This window comes from Pan troglodytes, chromosome 18 (assembly GCF_028858775.2).
Source record: "Pan troglodytes isolate AG18354 chromosome 18, NHGRI_mPanTro3-v2.0_pri, whole genome shotgun sequence".
In the NCBI taxonomy this organism is placed as follows: domain Eukaryota; kingdom Metazoa; phylum Chordata; class Mammalia; order Primates; family Hominidae; genus Pan; species Pan troglodytes.
The window spans coordinates 36,166,392-36,188,868 of record NC_072416.2 but is presented as its reverse complement, the minus strand read 5'-3'; the positions used below and the strand labels follow the sequence as shown (position 1 = coordinate 36,188,868).

General features: G+C 39.0%; 1 protein-coding gene across 1 annotated transcript in view; it reads right to left on the bottom strand.

Annotated features, from left to right (window-relative positions):
* Nucleotides 1-2,853: 2,853 nt before the first annotated feature.
* LOC134808712 (uncharacterized) overlaps nt 2,854-22,477 on the bottom strand; it is a 33,059-nt gene continuing 13,435 nt past the window's right edge. The window contains exons 5-7 of the mRNA XM_063796331.1: nt 10,638-10,744; nt 5,303-5,409; nt 2,854-3,409 (exon numbers count right to left, since the gene is read on the bottom strand). Coding sequence (XP_063652401.1) covers nt 10,678-10,744 — 67 coding nt within the window. The 3' untranslated portion in view covers nt 2,854-3,409; nt 5,303-5,409; nt 10,638-10,677. The remainder of the gene's footprint in view (nt 3,410-5,302; nt 5,410-10,637; nt 10,745-22,477) is intronic.

Sequence of the window (22,477 nt, the reverse complement as noted above, 5' to 3'; positions counted from 1 at the left end):
GAGAAGATCAGCAAAAATAACCTGTGGCTGGGTGTGACAGCTCACACCTGTGTTCTCAGCACTTTGGGAGGCCGAGGTGGGTGGATCACTTGAGGTCAGGAGTTTGAGATCAGCCTGGCCAACATGGCAAAACCCTATCTCTACTAAAAGTACAAAAATTAGCCGGGCATGGTGGTGCACGCCTGTAATCCCGGCTCCTCTGTAGGTTGAGGCAGGAGAATCCCTTTAACCCAGGAGGTGGACATTGCAGTGAGGCGAGATCGCGCCACTGCCCTCCAGCCTGGGCCACAGAGTGGGACTCCATCTCAAAAAATAATCATAAAAATAATAATAATAACCTGTTAGGCTTAGGACCTAGGTTGATTCCATTACAAAAGAAAAAGAAAAAGAAAAAACTAACTTTTTAAAAGAAGGATCTCTCTGTTCAAAAACAAAACCAATGCCCTGTCAGGAAAGATGTTCTGTGTTTTTCTGGTAAAGCTGGAAGGAACCTACAAGAAGGAGTCACCCCATAAAATTAGTGGAGCAGCATTGCCTTTTGGGGTGAGGGCTGCTTCTGTTAGGCCACCAGGATGAGTGCCTTCCTGGGGAGTGTGGTTCATCCTACACCATCCAGGAAGCAATTCCTGCCCCCAAATCACCTGCCAGCTTCTGCCCTGTAAGTAAAATCCCCAGCAAGCAGGCAGCAGGGAGCTGCTTGCCTTGGAAGGCAGCTGAAGTCTCTGCCCACCACCCAGACTGTGTCCTCTGGGCAAGGCCAGGGCTTCCAGTTGGATGGTTTTCACATTAGCGGCTGCTGTTTAGAGTCATCAACATTGGCCAGGCGCGGTGGCTCACGCCTGTCATCGCAGCACTTTGGGAAGCCGAGGTGGGCGGATCACAAGGTCAGGGACCAGCCTGGCCAATATGGTGAAACCCTGTCTCAACTAAAAAAAAAATACAAAAATTAGCTTGGTGTGGCTGGGCATGGTGGCTCATCCCTGTAATCCCAGCACTTTGGGAGGCCGAGGCGGGCGGATCATGAGGTCAGGAGATCGAGATCATCCTGGCTAACACGGTGAAACCCTGTCTCTACTAAAAACACAAAAAATTAGCCAGGCACGGTGGCAGGCGCCTGTAGTCCCAGCTACTCGTGAGGCTGAGGCAGGAGAATGGCGTTAACCTGGGAGGCGGGGTTTGCAGTGAGCCCAGATTGCGCCACTGCACTCCAGCCTGGGCGATATAGAGTGAGACTCTGTCTCAAAAAAAAAAAAAAAAAAAAAAAAAAAAAAAAAAAAAAAAAAAAAAAAAAAAAAATTAGCCTGGTGTGGCTAATTACAGGTGGGCACCTGCAATCCCAGCTACTCAGGAGGCTGAGGCAGGAGAATTGCTTGGACCCTGGAGGCAGAGGTTGCAGTGAGCCGAGATCGTGCCATTGCACTCCAGCCTAGACAACAGAGCAAGATTCTGTTGCAAAAACAAACAAACAAACAAAAAGAATCATCCACATTGCCATGGCCCAATCTCTTCCCAGACTTGTCAAATCTTTACCACTGGACCTCCATGTTCTAGTTTCAAAGCTCTGCTGGCCACAGTGGCTCATGTTTGTAATCCCAGCACTTTGGGAGGCTGAGGTAGGAGGACTGCTTGAACCCAGGGGCGTGAATCCATCATAGGCAACATAGTGATAATAGTGTTAAATGAGAGCCCGTGTCCAGTAATTCCCCAAATATCTGAGAATTTTCTTTTCTCTAAGTCACAGTCATCCTGGTAGAAGGCTGTAGGTCCCTTTGGGGAAGACTGGGAAAAAGATTAACAATGTAAATTTTTGGCAATGTAGTAGCGTACTTCCCCAAGATCACCCAGCCTCCCCTTCACTTAAGGGGTTGTGGCCTGTGAACTGGCTCAAGTCTGGGAATTGATTGAGGGTTTTAGATCTGTGTTTCATTAATTTGAGTTAGTCTTTTATTCAGTTGACCTAGAATTCTTCATTTTTTAAAGAACAACTAAGACTTTGGTACAGCCCATTAGCTCTCCCTGTGGATACCATGGACTACACAATGCCGTGGGTTTCTGTGAGTCAAACCATTCTGACTGCTGCTTTGACACTGCTTTCCACCGTGGTGACCACACCCACCTCATCTTTGGTGATTAAGGACAGCCCATGTTCCCTGCCACCCCAGGATTCAATTATCCTCATTTTATTTAAAGATCCCAGTCCAGTGGCTGCAGTTCCTGCTGTTAACATTTTGCCTACTGAGAGCACAAGCTCAAAGCTCTTCCAGGATACTGGGCTGCTCTCACAATATTCTTTCTCACGATCGTTCTGAGAAGTATGTTCTGTAGACCCTCCAGTGTGAGTGAGCAGGTCTGACATAATAAATCCTGTCTCCCTGAGTTTTTGCGTACCTTCCTGTACACATAAACCAAGGAAGTTGTGGCATCTCAACTTTATGTACCTTAGGTAAACTCTGATTCTGTTTCAGCCAACCAACCAAGACACCAAACAAATAAGCAAACAGCCAACTAATCAACCAACAAGCAAGCAAGCAACAAACCAACCAAACAACCAAGCAAGGAAGCAAGCACCAACCAACCAAGCAAGCAACCAACCAAGTAACTGATCAAACCAACCCTTGGAGTCCTTTCTAAAGCTTTGACCTACAACCCTGAATCCAGAATCTCTGTTTAGTGGGCCAACATTAATAAATTTAGCTGAATCAAACTTTATGTTACTTCCACCATGGTGCCACACACTTAATATCCATTCCCACATATGTTCTCCAAATTTCTTTCTGTATAAATTGTGTGTGTGTGTGTGTGTGTGTGTGTGTGTAGAAAGAGAGCATCGACTGAAAAATCACACTATTTTATAAACTTAGAAAAGAGAGCTTTATTTCTTATAAAGGTTTGCAGCCTGCAAGGTGGCCCTTATGACAGGCTGGGAAGTGTGGCCTGCAGCCAAGGCCAGAGGCAGGCATTTCCAGGGAGGGAAGGAGAGGACAGGAATTTGAGCTGAATGAGTTGGCTACATATACATACTCAATAGGATATCAGAGGAGCTATATCATTTTATGAGAATACTCATTAGAGAGGAGGTAACAGATGCATATTCAATAAACATGCATGTTCATTCTGGGGTGGAGACTTGACATTTAAGTGTATTATAATTAGGCCCTACACATCAGAAAGTGAAGCAGGGACATGAAGGTACTCAGCCTCTGTAAAGGCACAGCCTCTAAAACTGGCCAGAACCAGTCCATGGAGGATGGTCTCTTATCAGGAGAAAGTTACTGAAATCAGTCCCTTGTCCAGTGAAAGCTGTCATTAAGGTTGGTGGGGCAGGAGATCAGTTACTCAGCGTCTGTGAACTGGGTGAGTTGTAACTGTTTTAATCTTGCTTCTGTCACAGCCAGTGCTTGCTTGGCTGCTAGAGAAAAATAAAAACCATGTGGTAGTTAGAATCTAGTTTATGCTTTAAGAGTAGGGTACAAGACTTAACCCTCGCCTGGCATGGCCCTAGGTCCTGTTTATAATTTGGGGTCTTATTGCCACAAAGAGTCTGTTCTGTCAGTCTCATGATCTCTATTTTAACATTAATGCTGTTCAGTCGTTGGGTCTAAACCATAAGAGGGAATGAGGTACAGGGAGGTATGTCTGACCTCCTGTCCTGTCATGGCCAAGAACTGAATTTTAAGATTTATTTGAGGTTCCGTTGGCCAAAAGGGGGTCTGCTAAGTCGGGTGGGGGACTTAGGATTTTATTTTTAGTTCTCAAGGGAGATAAAATAATTTAATCCATTGGCTCCTGTGACTGTGGGACTGACTAACATGGCTATGATCTGTCGGACAGACTTCAGGCTGGCACCCAGGCAAAATTCTATGCTGTAGTAAATGCATCATGCACATTTGTAACAACACGTACATAACAATGTCACAAAATACTTTCATGGTGACACGTAGATTAGTGTTTTATTGAATAGCTGATGATATAAACTGGCTCATTTGGTGCCAAGACTGACCATCACCACCATACTAAGGTCATCACTGATCAGAGGCCTAACCCAAGGAGGGGGTCATGTGCAGGCCCAGCGGTGGGGAGGAAAGATGCCACAGAGGAGACGGATGCCCACAGAGGCCCCTGAGCGGATACCATGCTCACTAAGTGGTAAGTATAGACTCAACGTAGGCTGTAAGCTCTCCCCCTGTGCAAATGGGACCCCATCCACTTGAGAGTCAAGGGTCTGTTTGGGTGGCAGGGATAGCCACTTCTGAAGGTAGAAAGGAAAATAAGCCACCAAATTGGTACCTTTCTGTGAAATGGACATCGTGCTCAGAATCTCCATTTTCCCCACAACCTGGAGGAATAAGTACTGTCATCTGCATTTTATAGCTGAGGAATCTGACTGAACAAAATTGAATTACTCACCTAAGCAATTAGCAATTAACCAAGTCTTTCTGACTCAGAAACCCAGCTGTTGCCTGTTCATATCCAGCCCCTGTATTGGTGTCAAGATCTGGCCTGTTCTCAATGCAGCAAGATCCAGGCAGATCACACTGGACTCCCAGCACTGAATCTGGCTCAAGGGGACATCAAATTTGACTGGGTCATGGGGCTCAGGAGCATCACTCTCAAAAATAGCAGTACAGGAAGAGGCGATGGCCCTAAACAGCATTTGCAGGCAGATCCCATGTTAATCGTAAGGGTCAGGACTCTCTCACTTCTCTGTCTCTCTCTCTGTCTCTCCTCTAGGGCTGACCCCACATTGGACACCACTGCTTCCATGTCCATCACACACCACAGCTGCCTTTTCTTCTGCCTGCTTATGGGAAAGTCCCCTCCTCTCCTCCGTTTTCTTCTCTTCCTGCCCTATCACACCGTGCACTACTCCCTTTCCTTAAAGAACCACCATCAACTTTAGGAGGAGGGAAAGGGGTGGCTCTGGCAGGAAAAGCCAGAATCCCCTCTAGCCAACAGAGAGAGAGGAATGGCTGCATGTTTTCTCCCCCAATCCAAGGCACTGGGTCTTGGCTGAGTTGCAGGTTCCAAGCTGCTCTCCTGCTGTGTCGGTGAGTTCTGGTCAACCTGCAACCTCCCGATGTGGCCACTGCAGTTCATCGAGTCTTCAGGGACTCCCCATGGCCTAGAGTGCTTTGCCTTGCTTACACGGGAGAGGAGAATGGATTTATAGAGAACATCATCTAAATCCAACTTGACCATTGTGTGGCCACACTTGCTAGATAGCTATAGTCTAAATCTAGCATTGTAGAAAGACGGGGGAGCTTGGAGCTGCACAAACCCAGGTCTGGAACTGGCTCCTTACCTTGGAAGGTGAATGATCCTGGCAGGACTTAGCCTCCCTGGGCCTCAGTTTCTTTATCTGTTTCATGGGAATGAGGATCTCTGCTGGTTGGTTGGGTGATGCGGGGGCTGTGTGAAAACAGCTTGTCAATACAAGCCAAAATAGAAATATTTCTCCACAGAGTATGAAGGTCAAATGAGAGAATACATTTAAATTAAATGGAAAATTAAAATGGCAAAAAAGGCAAAGCTGTATTGAAAGTTCCAAGCTTCTCTATAAGGAGCTTTTTGACTATGTAAGAATCCTGTACTCGTTCCCCCTAAATACAAAAAAAAAAAAAAAAAAAAAAAAAAGTTGAAGGAGGCAGAAGGGAGAGTGATGCACGATGGGCGAGGACTTCACCTGCTGTTGCTGGCTTTGAGGATAGAGAAAGAAGGCCACAAACCTAGAAGCTGGAGCCCCTAGAAGCTAGAAAAGGCAGGGAGCCGATTCATCCCTTAAGCCTCCAGAAGGGACATAGCCCCGCTAGCACCTTGATTTTAGCCCAGTGAGATCCTCTTAGGAATTTTGGCAACCAGAACTATAAGACAGAAATGGAAGCCACTGAGTCTGTAGCTGTTTGTTGCAGCAGCAATAGAAAACTAATGCAGAGCCCAAGAAATCACTGGTGATGAGATGGGGAAAGTGGGCTCAGGAGGTCTGGATCTGTGATGAGATGGGGAAAGTGGGCTCAGGAGGTCTGGATCTGTGATGAGATGGGGAAAGTGGGCTCAGGAGGTCTGGATCTGTGATGAGATGGGGGAAGTGGGCTCAGGAGGTCTGGATCTGAGGTGCGGATCTGGAGTGGAAGGGGAATTCATTTGTTCATTGTCTATCCTTTTGCATTGATTGAGTTTTTTCTATACATATGTGTGAATTTTCACAATAACAGTTTTTTCCAAAATAAAATAAAAGAACAAAAGGGGCTTTTTGCAACCCAAATCCTATCTATGTCTGAGTCCACTTGTATTGAATGAGTCTTTCTGCTAACATACTTATATTTGGGTGACAATCTGAATGTCAGTGACCAATCAGAGCAGAGGCAAACCTTGGAGTGGGCAGGGCATCCTGAGGGCCCTGATTCCTGCCATGAGTCATAACCCTTTAGGTGCCAGACCACGGGGAGGTCCAGGGGTTGCAGGGGAGGGCTGTGCATCTGCAATGACTCTCAGGGGGCTCCTGGTGGTGGCAATTGGTGAATCTGCACAGTGGTGTTTCAATATTGTCACAACCCTGCTGTCTCTCATGCTCTCAAAAAGCATTTCTCTTACCTGTGACAGACTTCCTATACCTAACAGCTTGCAAAAGTGTTCCAGGTTAATGAGAATAATCTCTCGGAGCCATACCTCCCTGCTTGGGGTCTCAGTTTCCCCAACTGTCTCCAGACAAGTTAGGCTAGAAGGCCCCTGAGCCTCAGCCCCTCTATACCCCTCCTGTCACCCAGACCTGATCTGGGTCTTGCACCCTGGGTGCAGCAATGACAGGGGTGGGCAGGGGCTGGCTCTGGGCCAGAGGACCCTTTCTGATGGACTTCAGCTGTTGGCCTTGCAGGGGAGACAGATCAACCTCACAAGAGTCATACGGTGAGTAGCGGTGGGCAAATCCATCCCCCTCGTCTTAGATTTATGGGGAGACAGACAAAGAGGAGACACTCCAGGAAGACCTGCAGGTGGGAGTACCAGGTTGAAACCAAGGACACCTTCCTGGAGGAGCTGCTGCTTGAGCCAGCTCTGAGAACAGGTGGGGACAGGACTGGAGAGGAGGAGGGGGTCCCCTATGAGCAAAGACTGGCCACCACCCCATCTAACACCCCCACAGGGCCCCTGTGGCATCCCTGTCCCGTCCCTGTCACCACCCAGTTTTTCCCTCTGGACCCAGGAATTCAAAGTAAGCAAGGAGGTCCGCTGCTCCAGTTGGCTGCAAATAATTACAACCTTGAGCCCAAGCAGCACTTTGGGTCCTGGTTTGGGACCATGAAGCGGCTCGGTGAGACTGAGAGGTAAGGCCAGGGCAGGAATTGGGACAGTAGGATTGAACTCTCCCTGGGGGCCAGCCTCAGAAAGCCTGTGGCCATAGCCTCTTGGCCAACATCAGATCCTGTGGTCTGGCAATGCCTGGGGTACCCAGACCTCACTCTGGACAGGCCCTGGGAGGGGGCCCTGGTGAGATTCCTGGCAGCCTCACAGCCACTCTTCTGTCCGTAGCTACAACCTGTCATGCCAGCTGGAGGCTCCATCCCAGTTGGCTGGGAGCACAAAGGCCAGGAAGATAGACATCACCCACCACAGGGGCCAGCCGGGGCCTGAGCCAGGGCGGGCAGAGGTTGGCTGCCTTGGGATATGGGTGGGCTCAGGGAGTCAGACAGCAAGGGACTAGCCTCCCATCCTACTGCTGACCAGACCTGTGACTGGGGAGAGTCACCTTACTTCTCTGGGCCTCAGTTTCCCCCTCTGTGGAGTGATGCTAAATGATCTCCCTGGAGACGGGGATCAATAGGGCACTGGTGATTGACCAGGCACTCAGCACATGCCTGGAGCACACAGTGCAGGACTGTGGTGGGGAGGTGGCCTGAGATCCTGGGGAGTCACCCATGTGTGCCTGCCCTTCCGACCAGCCACCAGGCCCTCAGGGCAGAGCCCACTACCAGCAGCAGCTCACACCCCGAGACCAGCTCAGAGGCGGCCCCTACCTCAGCAGCAGGGACATCACGGACACTTTAAGCTGGTACTAGGGTGGCTTCTCCAGCTCCCACGTGGAGAGGGGTCCCAGCTGAGTCCCACTCATGTGGAGTCTCATGCCCATGAAAGTGCCATTCACCACTGGCCAGGCTCATGAGGCCGCATGGGAGGGGGGTCACTGGGGAGGAGATATCGGGGGAACAGAGAAGATGGTTGAATTTTTGTATAATAGGCAGTGCAAGTGTTTACTGTTTGGGAGGGGAAAGGTTTGTTATTATTAGCAATGCTACGCTTGAATATTATACTAAAATCCAGTCTCTCTATAACCTGGGAGTTGCTCTTCTGTTCTTTCTTTTCCTGTCTTAATTAAAATGAGATGCAGACTCTCACGGTCCACAGTCAATTAAGAAATCTTGCACGGCCATCAGGTTATGTCTTGGAGAGCAGAGTTTCAGTACCATCAGCCTGGCAAGGAGCTGGGCCTGCTCCTCAGAGCTCCCGGGACTGCGAGATTTGGCATGTTCACAGGGCACCGTCACAGCCTCTGAAACATGCTGTCTTTAAAGACTTTTGCAGTGGCTCACTCACTCACAGTGGGACGCGGTGGCTCACTCCTGTAATCCCAGCACTTTGGGAGGCAGAAGCGGGTGGCTCACTTGAGGTCAGGAGTTAGAGACCAACATGGCCAACATGGCAAAACCCCATCTCTACTAAAAATACAAAAAATTAGCCAGGTGTGGTGTCAGGTGCCTGTAATTCCAGCTACTCAGGAGGCTGAGGTAGGAGAATTGCTTGAACCCAGGAGGCGGAGGTTGCAATGAGCAGAGATCACACCACTGCACTCCAGTCTGGGCAACAAGAGCAAAACTTCATCTGAAAAAAAAAAAAAAAAAACACAAAGACATTTGCAAGGACCATGTCCTCACCCAGAATGGTGCCTGCCTTTCTACAGTTTTTCAGGAAGAGGAAACATTTTCTGCTTCTCTCGCTGAGGTTTTTTTTAACCACCCATTAGGAACCTATAGATTTCAGGATCGAACACTGGGATTCCCTCAGCACCAAAGGAGGAAAATTGCAAACAGAGCTGGAAGTGCAATGTGGAAAGGTCAGGCTGAGGAAGGTTCTTAGCCAGTAGACCAAGGGCAGGAAGGACACTGCCTCCTCAGTGTCCCACTAGGGAACTTGTGATTCTTGTCCCCTGATGTCAGAATTCCTTGTCATGTTTGTTTTGTCTCCAAGGAAAGGGTTTGAATTTCAGAATTTAAGGCTAGAGTGGGCCTCGTGCAGTTAACATTAACCCTCTCTCTCCTTCGCTGGCCGAGGTGAGGTCCAGGACCATGTAGTTCTGACATCCACTCTCTCGGGGGATCACCAGTTCACCCATCTCACCCGGCAAGCTGGGCCCTAGTTTGGCGACAGGCATCTTCCACCCACCTGGGAGGCAGGGTTCAACACTCTGCCTCTGACCTTGTTTCCTTCTTCTTCCACCTGCTTAGGCAACCAGAAGGGGTTGTCCAGCCAGCACCTGGGCTTTAGCGCTCCTCAAGCAGGTGGAGGAAGTTTCAGGCACCTGGCTCCTCAGGTGTCTGCCATCCAGGTGCTCTTCAGGCTTGCCCAGCAGAGCTCTCTTGATCCAGCTAGAACTGGCCAGAACTGACTCACTCAGGAATGTGTAGACTTTGGCATCAGGGGCTGCTTTAATTTGCACAATTTCCAAATACCTCTTTTTTCTTCTTTTTCTGATGAGTCATCTCCCTAGACTTGCATTTTAAAGAGATAGATAGTTATCAGGTTCCAGAGAAGACGTGGTAGAACATTTATATCTCAAAGACACAGAGCTGAGACTTCAGGTTTAGATATTACAATTTGCCTAAACCAAAAAGGAAGGTGTAGGTAAAGTTCTAGTCAAGACAGGATGGCCAGGAAAAACACCTTAATCCAAGGGATGGCTTGCTTTGCTGATTTAAGCCAATGGCTTCTTTATCATAAGACTTCCCAGTGATTTAGTCCTCCCTCTCTTCCAGTGCACAGAGACATACCCCTCCTTACAAATTAAAAATGTTCTTTAGAGATGGAAATTTATTTTACAAAAATGTTTCAAAATAACCAGATGAAAATCATCCTTATGCCAGAAAGACTTTATTTTTTTATTACTAGAAATGAAACAGTAAGTATTTGTTGTATTGACATACTTAGGCTTAGACCTATGTTTAACAAGAAAGCCTAATAATAGCACTGCGGTTAGACTCTAGCCTATTTTTCCAAACCATCATTTTATTATTAAGGAAACAAAGGATCAAATACCTTTCATTCATCTGATATGATCCTTTAAAACACATTCCACCAATAAGTCCTATTTGGAACAGCTGAAAATCTTTTAATAAAACTTTTTAAAGATGAGCTCATGGCTTAGTGTAAATTTCACAAGCTTAATTAGGTCAAGTGGAAGGAACTCAGGTGAGTAGTTGCCCAATCAGAGCCCATTATTTGTAAGTCATCAGCCCCCTCCATGACCTTAAAACTCCACTCTGACCTAATTATTGCAAACCTCTACACAACAAAGTGAAAGGATTAATTTTCATTCATCAACCTCTCAATCCCAGATTTTCAAAGAAAAAACCTGTGTAAGGAATACTTACCAAAACCAGACAGGAAAATTAGAGCCTGCATACTTAAGAGTCAAATTTGTTCCACTACAGCCAGGTCGCATACAGTTACATCGTTTGGTTCTTCATACACTCTAGAACTGACCAGGACAGAGTTTAGCATAGAAAAACTGTAAGAAATAGGTTCTGAAACATAGAAATTGCAAAGTTCAAAAGGCTATGAAAAAAACTAATGTAAATGAGACTTCCCTCCCTTTGTTTTAAATAAATAGACCCATCAGAGAAATGCAAATCAAAACCACAATGAGATACCATCTCACGCCAGTTAGAATGGCGATCATTAATAAGTCAGGAAACAACAGGTGCTGCCGAGGATGTGGAGAAATAGGAACACTTTCACACTGTTGGGACTGTAAACTAGTTCAACTATTGTGGAAGACAGTGTGGCCATTCCTCAGGGATCTAGAACTAGAAATACCATTTGACCCAGCCATCCCACTACTGGGTATATACCCAAAGGATTATAAATCATGCTGCTATAAAGACACATGCACACGTATGTTTATTGTGGCACTACTCCCAATAGCAAAGACTTGGAACAAACCCAAATGTCCAAAAACGATAGACTGGATTAAGAAAATGTGGCACATATACACCATGGAATACTATGCAGCCATAAAAAATGATGAGTTCATATCCTTTGTAGGGACATGGATGAAGCTGGAAACCATCATTCTTAGCAAACTATCACAAGGACAAAAAACCAAACACCGCATGTTCTCACTCATAGATGGGAATTGAACAATGAGAACACTTGGACACAGGAAGGGGAACATCACACACCAGGGCCTGTTGTGGGGCGGGGGGAGGGGGGAGGGGGGAGGGATAGCATTAGGAGATATGCCTAATATAAATGATGAGTTAATGGGTGCAGCACACCAACATGGCACATGTATTCACATGCAACAAACCTGCACATTGTGCATGTGTACCCTAGAATTTAAAGTATAATAAAAAAAAGAAAGAAACAGATGTTCTGTAAAAATATACACAATTTTTACAGACAAATACATTTATAAGTTGTTTTTATCTTAAAAATTGGGGATATTCCATATTTATAACTAATTATTGAGCCTTAAGTTTTCTTGGCCATTTCTAGGCTAATAAACTAAGAATCATGTAAACTAAGCCAAAGTAGAATAGACATAAAAGTCCTGAACACTTCAACTTCCTATTCTTCAAGAAGTATACTTGGCAAATCTCATTTGAGAGAGGAAAAGCTTTCCTCCACCCTCTGTTTTACAGCGCTGAGGCTTCTCATCACATTTCTATGACTTGTAGCTTAATCCATGTTACATGGTCACTGGCATTATTAGTGCTTCTCTTTTAACACTGTACGAATTAATCAATTTGGTGGTGTATTTAATTAATTCTATCACTAGAGGATTGTAAAATTACATATATGAATACCTCACTTTAGAGGCCACTTAATTTTTTTCCAAGGGGATATTTGACTATATTTCACTTGTGTCTTAATGATTTTATAATTTAAACCCTAAATTATAAATCTAGAATTTAGAAAGTATATGTCCTCACTGGATTACATTTTTGGAAATATTATTTTATATGTGCACAAATATTACAAAATCACTGTAGACACCTGAAAACTATATTATCTTTTAAAGGCAATATTCTACATTAAACTGCTATAACAAAATTGTTTGGTGCATTTTTTTCTAGTACATTTTGTATATATTACATGTTTAACTTTTTTTTATCCAGCAAATAATTTTTGAGTATCCACTAAGTGCTAGGTTCTGCATTAATAACTGAATTTAAAGAGTGAAATAACAGACATGGTCTCAGACAATAAAAATTAACATTAGGTCACCTATTTATGTATTTTTAAATGGTAATTATGAAAACTTTTTGAGATTTTTAACTAGATAACATTATAATAACACACTTGATGTTGTTAATATTTGCCAGTGAGCAAAAAAGAAAATAAAAAGATGGTTTTATTCAATATACACTTTAAAATTGCAGGAAATAGTCAAGTTTCTCTGCTTTGCAGTTGAATGTCTATGTGTTTTTCTCTGCAACTTGGCTTTTGTGGAGTGAGAGAAACAATTATTCTTCCAGACCAATGAAGGCAGAAGAGTAACAATAAATCTAATATTTTAAATGCTTATCAAAAGATAGTAAACATATTATTTCAGAATACTGAGATCAATAATTTGACCTAGAAAAAAAGCCAAACTGACAGTATTACTGAATAAGGAAAGGCCCAAAGAGACAAAATGCTTATTATTTTGTAACCTCGGTATGACACAACTTACCCTAACTATAAAGACCCTAAATTACCAAGATGGGTGCTTATAATATGGAGAGTAAAAAAAGTCATTTCACTTTTAGCTTTTTTATTTCTCTCAGAATACAAAGTGTATAAGGAGTTGATAAAGAAGTTGATACTATAAGTTAGTACTACAATGACAGCACTTTTCAAGAAAAGACTTTTTTCTCTCTTACAAATATCATGTTAGCAGTATTTGTTGTCTCCAGAAATAATGAGGAAATAAAAACATAAGTATGTGGGTAATTAGTGTAGTTTCTTAAAGAAACGAGTTAGGCAACAGGCTAATAATGTATACTTCGCTGGCTTTTGAATGCCAACAATCATATTCTTTATAAGGCACAGAGAAGATTTTTCTAAAGAACAAGTATGTGAACCTGAAAAGTAATCACCACTTGGTAGTGACAATATGGATAGGGTGAAGGGCGTCACCAAGAAGCAATGAAAAGATACATTTGCAGTTAAATTTGAAAACCATGATGTTTAATACATATAGTAATAAAGAATACTTTCTCCTGTTTCAAAATTATTTTAGAATTTAAGATAGAAGCTAAAATACCTAGGGATAATGATATGACTATTGAAAATTAAAAATTAAAGGACATTTTGAGTATTAGAAGTTAAGAATGAGAGCTTATTACCCAGTGAACAGGGGATAATTCATTATGCTCCATATCCATTGAATTAAAAGACAGGCCCATTACCTGGATAATTTGAAAGTTTAATTTTATTTAAAAGTCTTGTTTCATTCATCAAGCTAAAGGATTAGCTCCCAGAAATATTCTAGGATTGCATATCCCCAACTCTGTAGGAAGTATAGAAAGAATGTTATAAGGGCCACCATCTAAACATTATTATGTAAATAATTTAGTACCATTCCATTTGCCTTTGTAGATTTAAAAATGTAAATGGCTTTCTCATATTAGGAAACATCATTTTTCAAAACCCAGATAAACATAGTATATTGCAAGAGAATAATTATTTTCTTTATTAAAAAAGAAATACTGGATGCTAAGTCCAAAAGACATAAATTATTTTATACTAATAACTACCAACATTTTATTCATTAAAATATAAAGGTCAAAGATTTTAAAAGGATCTTTAAATGATTAATAACATGTTGATCTTTTTCTTCTTTCTGTAAACCTTTTTGAGTCTTAAAAATACTAAACTATACAAGCAATATTAAATAGTATATAAACTTGTATTAAAATATTCAAATTTACTAGAATGTGGACATTGGAAAGAATGAAAATAAACAGAAATATAAAGCAGCAGATATAAAATTAAGAAAGCAACTAAGAGTGTTTAAAGTACTTATTCATCTGTAGTCTAATGTCTACCATAAACAATGACTCTTCTCAGTAAAACACAAATCGTTCATGAAGGGAAAAACATGTTGTATTAGAGAATATTCAACATAACTTTTTTAGTACTAACTTGTGCCTGGAGTATTATTGGTTTTTCTATTATGAACTTATGCACTTGATAATTTTTTTCATAAAGATTGTATGTACAACTCCATTCAAAAGCAGATTTTGGTGGGGTTTTTTTTTTTTTGAGACAGAGTTTTGCTCTTTTCACCCAGGCTGGAGTGCAATGGTGCGAACTTGGCTCACAGCAACCTAGCAACCTTTGCCTCCCAGGTTCAGGTGATTCTCTTGCCTCAGCCTCCTGAGTGGTTAGGACTACAAGCATGTACCACCATGCCTGGCTAATTTTGTGTTTTCAGTAGAGACATGGTTTTGCCATGTTGACCAGGCTGGTTTTCAACTCCTGACCTGAGGTAATCTGCCCACCTTGGCCTCCCAAAGTGCTGGGTATGGGCAAGAGCCACCATACCCGGCTTCAAAAGCAGTTTTTAAAAGCAAACACAATATAACACCAAAGTTGAAAAATCCATGCTCACCCAAGGATGCCAGGTTTAATAAATTATTTATAGAACACTGCATCAAAAATAAGACAATAAACCAAAATATACCATTAAAGATGTATCCACTCCTACAACTAGAGATAATTAATCTATCTGGTAGCAAATGATACTTCAATCAGTTTCAGCATGTCTGAAATCTTTAAGGACAAAAGTGATAAAACATGACTTCATTCTTCATTAGACTCTTAGAACACTTGAAGGAAAAGAATTTCTGAAGCACAGAGGTAAAGAGGTGTAATCTTTCAAAAAGATATTCAGTGTTCAAAATCCAAGAGTGCAATATCAGGCTGGGTGCGGTGGCTTATGCCTGTAATCCCAGCGCTTTGGGAGACCATGGTGGGTGGATCACCTGAGGTCAGGAGTTCGAGACCAGCCTGGGCAACAGGGTGAAACTCTGACTGTACTAAAAATACAAAAATTAGCCAGGCATGGTGGTGTGCACCTGTAGTCCTAGCTACTTGGGGGGCTGAGACAGGAGAATCGCTTGAACCTCGGAGGTGGAGGTTGCAGTGAATCGAGATCATGCCACCTCACTCCAGCATCAGTAACAGAATGAGATTCCATCTCAAAAAAAAAAAAAAAAAAAGAGTGTAATACCATATCGGTATACACAGATAATATACTGAATGAAACAAATAGAATAATTTGAAGAGGTATCCTGATGAACAAGGAGTCATTAGAAAGGTTGTATTCATGTCTTTGAAGGAACTTTGCAATGTGAGAAATTAATACTTTGACTACTATGCTAAAAGTTTATTGCTAACATGTATTGAGTTATTAACGTGTGTTAGGCAGAGTACCATATAATTTGCAAGTGTTATCTCATTTATTGTAGGTAAAATGTAATTTCGAACTCTGGGAGTATAAACGAATTAGATAGAATAAAATTCTATTTAAATTGCTATCAGTAAATCGGTATCTAGGAACAGGGTGATACAGTGCCCAAGTTTTCTATTTTTACTAAATGTTGTGTTTCATTTTCAATGTTTTCTTGGATATTGCTCTTTTTTGGCGACTTCGATTTTTTTTATTTTAGAAAACTAATAAATTGACTCTTCTTGGTACTGACTCTTGGGTTTTATAGAAGAAAAAGTAATTAAATTCTGTACATTTAACTTTACCTCATTTTTTCTCTTTTAAATTTACTTTGACATATAATAAATGTACATGTTATGGGGTACAGAGTGATACTTTGATATATTTATGCAATGCATAAAGATCAAGTCACAGTCATTATCATATCCATTACCTAAATCATGTATTATTTCTTTGCAGTGAGAATATTCAAAATCTTTTATTTTAGTTATTTGAAAACACACAATAAATTCCCGTTAACTACAGTCACCCAACAGTGCTGTAGAGAACTAGAACTTCTTCCTTCTCTCCAGCTGTAATTTTGTATGTATTAACCACATTTTTCTTATACTCTTCTTTCTCCTACTCTTTCCAGGATATGGTAACCAAAACTCTACTATCTACTTCTACGAGATTAAAAATTTTAGCTTCCATACATAAGTGAGAACACGTAGTTATGTGGTGTTTATGTTTCTATGCCAGGCTTATTTCACCTAACATAATGCCCTCCACTTGCATCCTTGTTGCCACAAATAACAGGATTTTGTTCTTTATTATGACTAAATAATATTCCATTATATATGTATGTCACATTTCTTTATCCATTCATCTGTTGATGGACACTTTTGTTGATTCCATATCTTGGCTATTGTGAATAGTGTTGTAATAAACATGCAGGTGCAGGTAACTCTTCGATATACTGATTTTCTTTCCTTTGGATATATACTGAAAACCATATGATCAAATTAATAAACACAATAAAAGCATTTGGCAAAATTAAATATTCTTACATGACAAGAAACCTCTTAACAATTTAGTATAGAAAATATATGCCTTAACACAGAAGGACATAAAGGACAAATCTACAGCTAAGATCATACTGAGTGTGGAAAAGGTGAAAGATTTTACCGTGAACAAGAAAAAGATTTTACTGTAACAAGAAAAAGATGCCTATTTTCACCAATCCTATTTCACATAGTGAAAGTCTTAGCCAGGACAATTAGGTGAGAGAAAGAAATAAAGGATATCTGAATTGGAAAGGAGACAGTCAAATTGTCCTTGTTTAAAGACAATGTGATCTTATACACGGAAAAAAATAAGATGCTACCAAAAGCTTCTTAGGGTGATACATGAAATTAATAAAGTTGCAGGATATAAATCAACATACAAACATCAGTAGCATTTCTATATATTGATAGTAAACTAGCTGAAACAAGAAATTAAGAAAGCAATTCCTTTTACAATAGCTACAAAAATGTACTTAGAAATAAATTTAACCAAGGAAGTAAAAGATTTCTACAACAAAAATGACAAATATTAATGAAAGAAATTAAAGAAAACACAAAAAAGGAAAGACATCCACGTTTATAGATTGAAATAACTAATATTCTTAAAATGACCCACTATCCTATGTGATTTACAAATTTAGTACAATCACTAGCTTGTATTTTTAAAAGCACCTTTGCTGCATATTCTTAAGATATTCAATGACAATGCCTGGATTTAAGTTTGAGGTATTATTATATCTATTTTATATTGGGCACAATATAATGTTATCAGAGGTAACGGTTTTGATTGGTCCTAGGTCATACAGTAATATATACATTGTGATTTATAGACGTTATCTTTTAATACTCAGGCCTTTAGAAAGTTCATTTAGACAAAGTTATAAAAACTTGCCTTCCTTTCTGCCTATATCACCTAAAAATCCTAATTTAAGAGGTAATAACATTTTTTATTTGATATACAATTTATCAACACAATAAAAATCTAACAATTATCACGTGCAGAGTGTGAAAATCTCATCAGATTAAGGAATGCAAAGACATCTTTTTCATATTTCGAATGTAAAACTCTTTTGGAAACTTATTTTTAGAAACAGTTAAAAACATTTTTTCATTAGTTTTTCATGTAAAATTGTGACAACCAGCATGAAATAACTGTCATCACAGAAGCATGGTATATTTGATTCCAAAACATATTCTTTGTAAGTTTTAATATATTTATGTATTATTTATACTTAGATTGTAACCCATAATGTAGATATTATTTTTCCTTCAACTCTTAAGAATATTCTTAAATAATAAAATTAAAATGAATTATAATTTTTGTTGGTTGGGAAAAAGGATAGACACACATGTGACAGTGCATCACTTCACCTCATCATTTCATCTCATCATTTCATCTCATTTCATCATTTCATCTCATCATTTCATCTCATCTCATCTCATCATATCATCTCATCATTTCATCAAATCTCAACTCATTTCCATTTCATTTTCATTATTTCATTTCACTATTTCATTTAATTTCATCTAATTTCATTTATTTCATTATGTCACTTCATATCATCTCATTTCATCTCATCATTTTTCATATCATTTTTCATCTCATCATTTCATCTCAATTCATTTCATCTCATCATTTCATCTCCTCATCTCATCATTTCCTCCTTTCATTTCAACATTTCATCTCATCATTTCTTCTCATCTCATTTCAATTTCATTTCATTATTTCATCTCATTTCATTATTTCACCTAATTTCATTATTTCATCTCATCTCATCTCAATTCATCTCATCTCATTTCATCTCATCATTTCATCTCATCATTTTTCATCTCATTTTTCATCTCATTTAATCTCATTTCATTTCATTTTGTCTCATCATTTCAGCTCATCATTTCATCTCACCACATCTCTTCATTTCATCATTTCAACATTTCATCGTTTCATCTCATCTCATCTTTCAATTTCATTTCAATATCATTTCATCATTTCATCTCATTTCATTATTTCATTTCATCTCATTTCAATTCATCTCATCATTTCATCTCATCATTTTTATCTCATCATTTTTCATCTCATCATTTCATCTCATCATCTCATCTCATCATTTCATCATTTCATCTCATTTCTTCTCATCATTTCATCTCATCAGTTTAACTCATTTCGTCTCATCTCAATTTCATTATTTCATTTCATTTCACTTTATTTCATTTCATCTCATCTCATCATTTCATCTCATCTTACCTCATTTCATCTCATCATTTCTTCTCATCTCATCTCATCATTTCATCATTTCATCTCATTTCATCTCATCTCACCTCATCTCATTTCATCTCATCTCATCATTTCATCTCATCCTTTCATCTCATTTCATCTCGTTTCATCTCATCTCACCTCAGCATTTCATCATTTCATCTCATCATTTCTTATTTCATCTCATTTCATTACATCTCATCATTACATCTCAACTCATCTCATCATTTCATCATTTCATCTCATCATTACATCTCATCATTCATCTCATCTCATCATTTCCATTTCATTTCCATTTCATTATTTCATTTCATCATTTAATTTCATCATCTCATTTAATTTCACCTCATTTCATTATTTCATTTCATTTTTTCATTTCATTATGTCATTTCATTTCATCTCATTACATTTCATCTAATTTCATCTCATCATTTCATCTCATTTAATCTCATCTTTTCATCTCATCATTTCATCTCATCATCTCATCAACTCATTTCATCTTATCATTTCATCATTTTATCTCATTTCATCTCATCTCGTATCTTCTCATCTCATTTCAATTTCATTATTTCATTTCATTATTTCATGTCATTTCATCTCATCACATCTCATCATTTCATCATTTTATTTCATCATTTCATCTTATCATTTCATTTCATCTCATTTCAATTTTATTTCAATTTCATTTTATTTCATTATTTCATATCATTTCATCTCATTATTTCATCTCATCATTTCATCTCATCATTTCATCTCATCATCTCCTATCTCATCATTTCATCTCATCATTCATCTCATTTCATATCATCATTTCATATCATCATTTTATCTCACCATTTCATTTCATCTCATCATTTTATCTCATTTCATCATTACATCTTATTTCATCTCATTTTATGTCATTTCATGTCATCATTTCATCACATCTCGTCTCATCTCATCTTTTCATCTCATCATTTCATCTCATTTCATCTCATCATTTCAACTCATTGCATCTCATCTCATCATTTCCATTTCATTATTCAATTTCATCATTTCATTTATTTCATTTCATTATGTCATTTCATCTCATCACATTTCATCTCATCACATTTCATCTCATCTCATTTCATCTCATCTCATTTCATCTCATCTCATCATTTCATCTCATTTCATCTCATTATTTCATCTGATTTCATGTCGTCATATCATGTTGTCATTTCATCTCATTTCATCACATCTCATCTCATCATTTAATCTCATCATTTAATCTCATTTCATCTCAACATTTCATCTCATCTCATTTCATCATTTTATCTCATCATTTATTTCATGTCATTTTATCTCATCATTTCATCTCATCTCAATTCAATTTCATTATTTCATTTCATCTCATTCATTTCATCTCATTTCATTACATCTCATCATTACATCTCATCTCATCTCATCATTTCATCATTTCATCTCATCATTGCATCTCATCATTCATCTCATCATTTCCATTTCATTTCCATTTCATTTCCATTTCATTATTTCATTTCATCATTTAATTTCATCATCTCATTTAATTTCACCTCATTTCATTATTTCATTTCATTTTTTCATTTCATTATGTCATTTCATTTCATCTCATTATATTTCATCTAATTTCATTTCATCTAATTTCATCCCATCATTTCATCTCATCATTTCATCTCATCTTTTCATCTCATCATTTCATCTCATCATCTCATCAACTCATTTCATCTTATCATCATTTCATCTCATTTCATCTCATCTCGTATCTTCTCATCTCAATTTCATTTCATTATTTCATTTCATTATTTCATGTCATGTCATCTCATCATTTCATCTCATCACATCTCATCATTTCATCATTTTATTTCATCATTTCATCTTATCATTTCATCTCATCTCATTTCAATTTTATTTCAATTTCATTTTATTTCATTATTTCATATCATTTCATCTCATTATTTCATTTCATTTCATCTCATCAGTTCATCTCATCATTTCATCTCATCATTTCATCTCATCATTCATTTCATTTCATATCATCATTTCATATCATCATTTTATCTCACCATTTCATTTCATCTCATCTCATCATTTCATCTCATTTCATCATTACATCTTATTTCATCTCATTTTATGTCATTTCATGTCATTTCATCACATCTCGTCTCATCTCATCTTTTCATCTCATCATTTCATCTCATTTCATCTCATTTCAACTCGTTGCATCTCATCTCATCATTTCCATTTCATTATTCCATTTCATCATTTCATTTCATTATTTCATTTCATTATGTCATTTCATCTCATCTCATTTCATCTCATCTCATCATTTAATCTCATTTCATCTCATTATTTCATCTGATTTCATGTCATCATATCATGTCATCATTTCATCTCATTTCATCACATCTCATCTCATCATTTAATCTCATTTCATCTCATCATTTCATCTCATCTCATCATTTCATCTCATCTCATCATTGCCATTTCATTATTTCATCATTACATTTTATAATTTCCTTTCATTATTTCATTTCATTTCATCTCATTTCATTATTTCATCTCATTTTTCATCTCATCATTTTTCATCTCATTTCATCTCATCATTTCATCTCATCATTTTGTCTTATCATCTCATCTTATTTCATCATTTCATCTTATCGTTCATCTCATTTCATCTCATTTTATCTCATTATATCATCTCATCTCATCTCAATTTCATTATTTCATATCATTTCATTTCATTATTTCATTTCATTTCATCTCATTTCTTCTCATCATTTCATCTCGTTTCATCTCATCATTTCATCCATCATCTCATTTCATCTCATCTCATCTCCTTTCAATTTCAATTTTGTCATTTTGTCTCATCATTTCATCTCATCATTTCTACTCACCATTTCATCTCAAAATTTCATCTCATCATTTCATCTCATCATTTCATCTCATCTCAAGTAATCTTATCATTTCATCTAAGTGAAATGATGTAATGGAATCATGAAATGAAATGGATAGGATGCCCTCAGTGATTTTAAATTTAAAAATTGTTTGTTTTCATGTATTCATTTTTATATTTATATGTATTTATATTTACTTATATTTCTTTTTACTTATTTTTATTTATATTTTTACTTATTTATTGGTAGACAAGGTCCTGTTCTGTGGCCTAGGCTGGAATGCAGTGGTGCATTCACAGTTCACTGCAGCCTCAAGCAAACCTCCCACCTTAGCCTCCCAGGTAGCTGGGACCCCAGGTGCGCACCACCACACCTGGTTAATATTTTATTATTTGTAGAGATGGAGTCTTGCTATGCTGCCCAGGCTGGTCTCAAACTCCTGGGCTCAAGCAATCCTCCTGCCTTCGCAACCCAAAATGCTGGGATTACAGATATGAGCCACAGTGCCCATCCTATTTATTTACTTATTTATTTACTTAATAAAGAAAAGGTCTCAATATGTTGCCCAGGCTGGTCAACT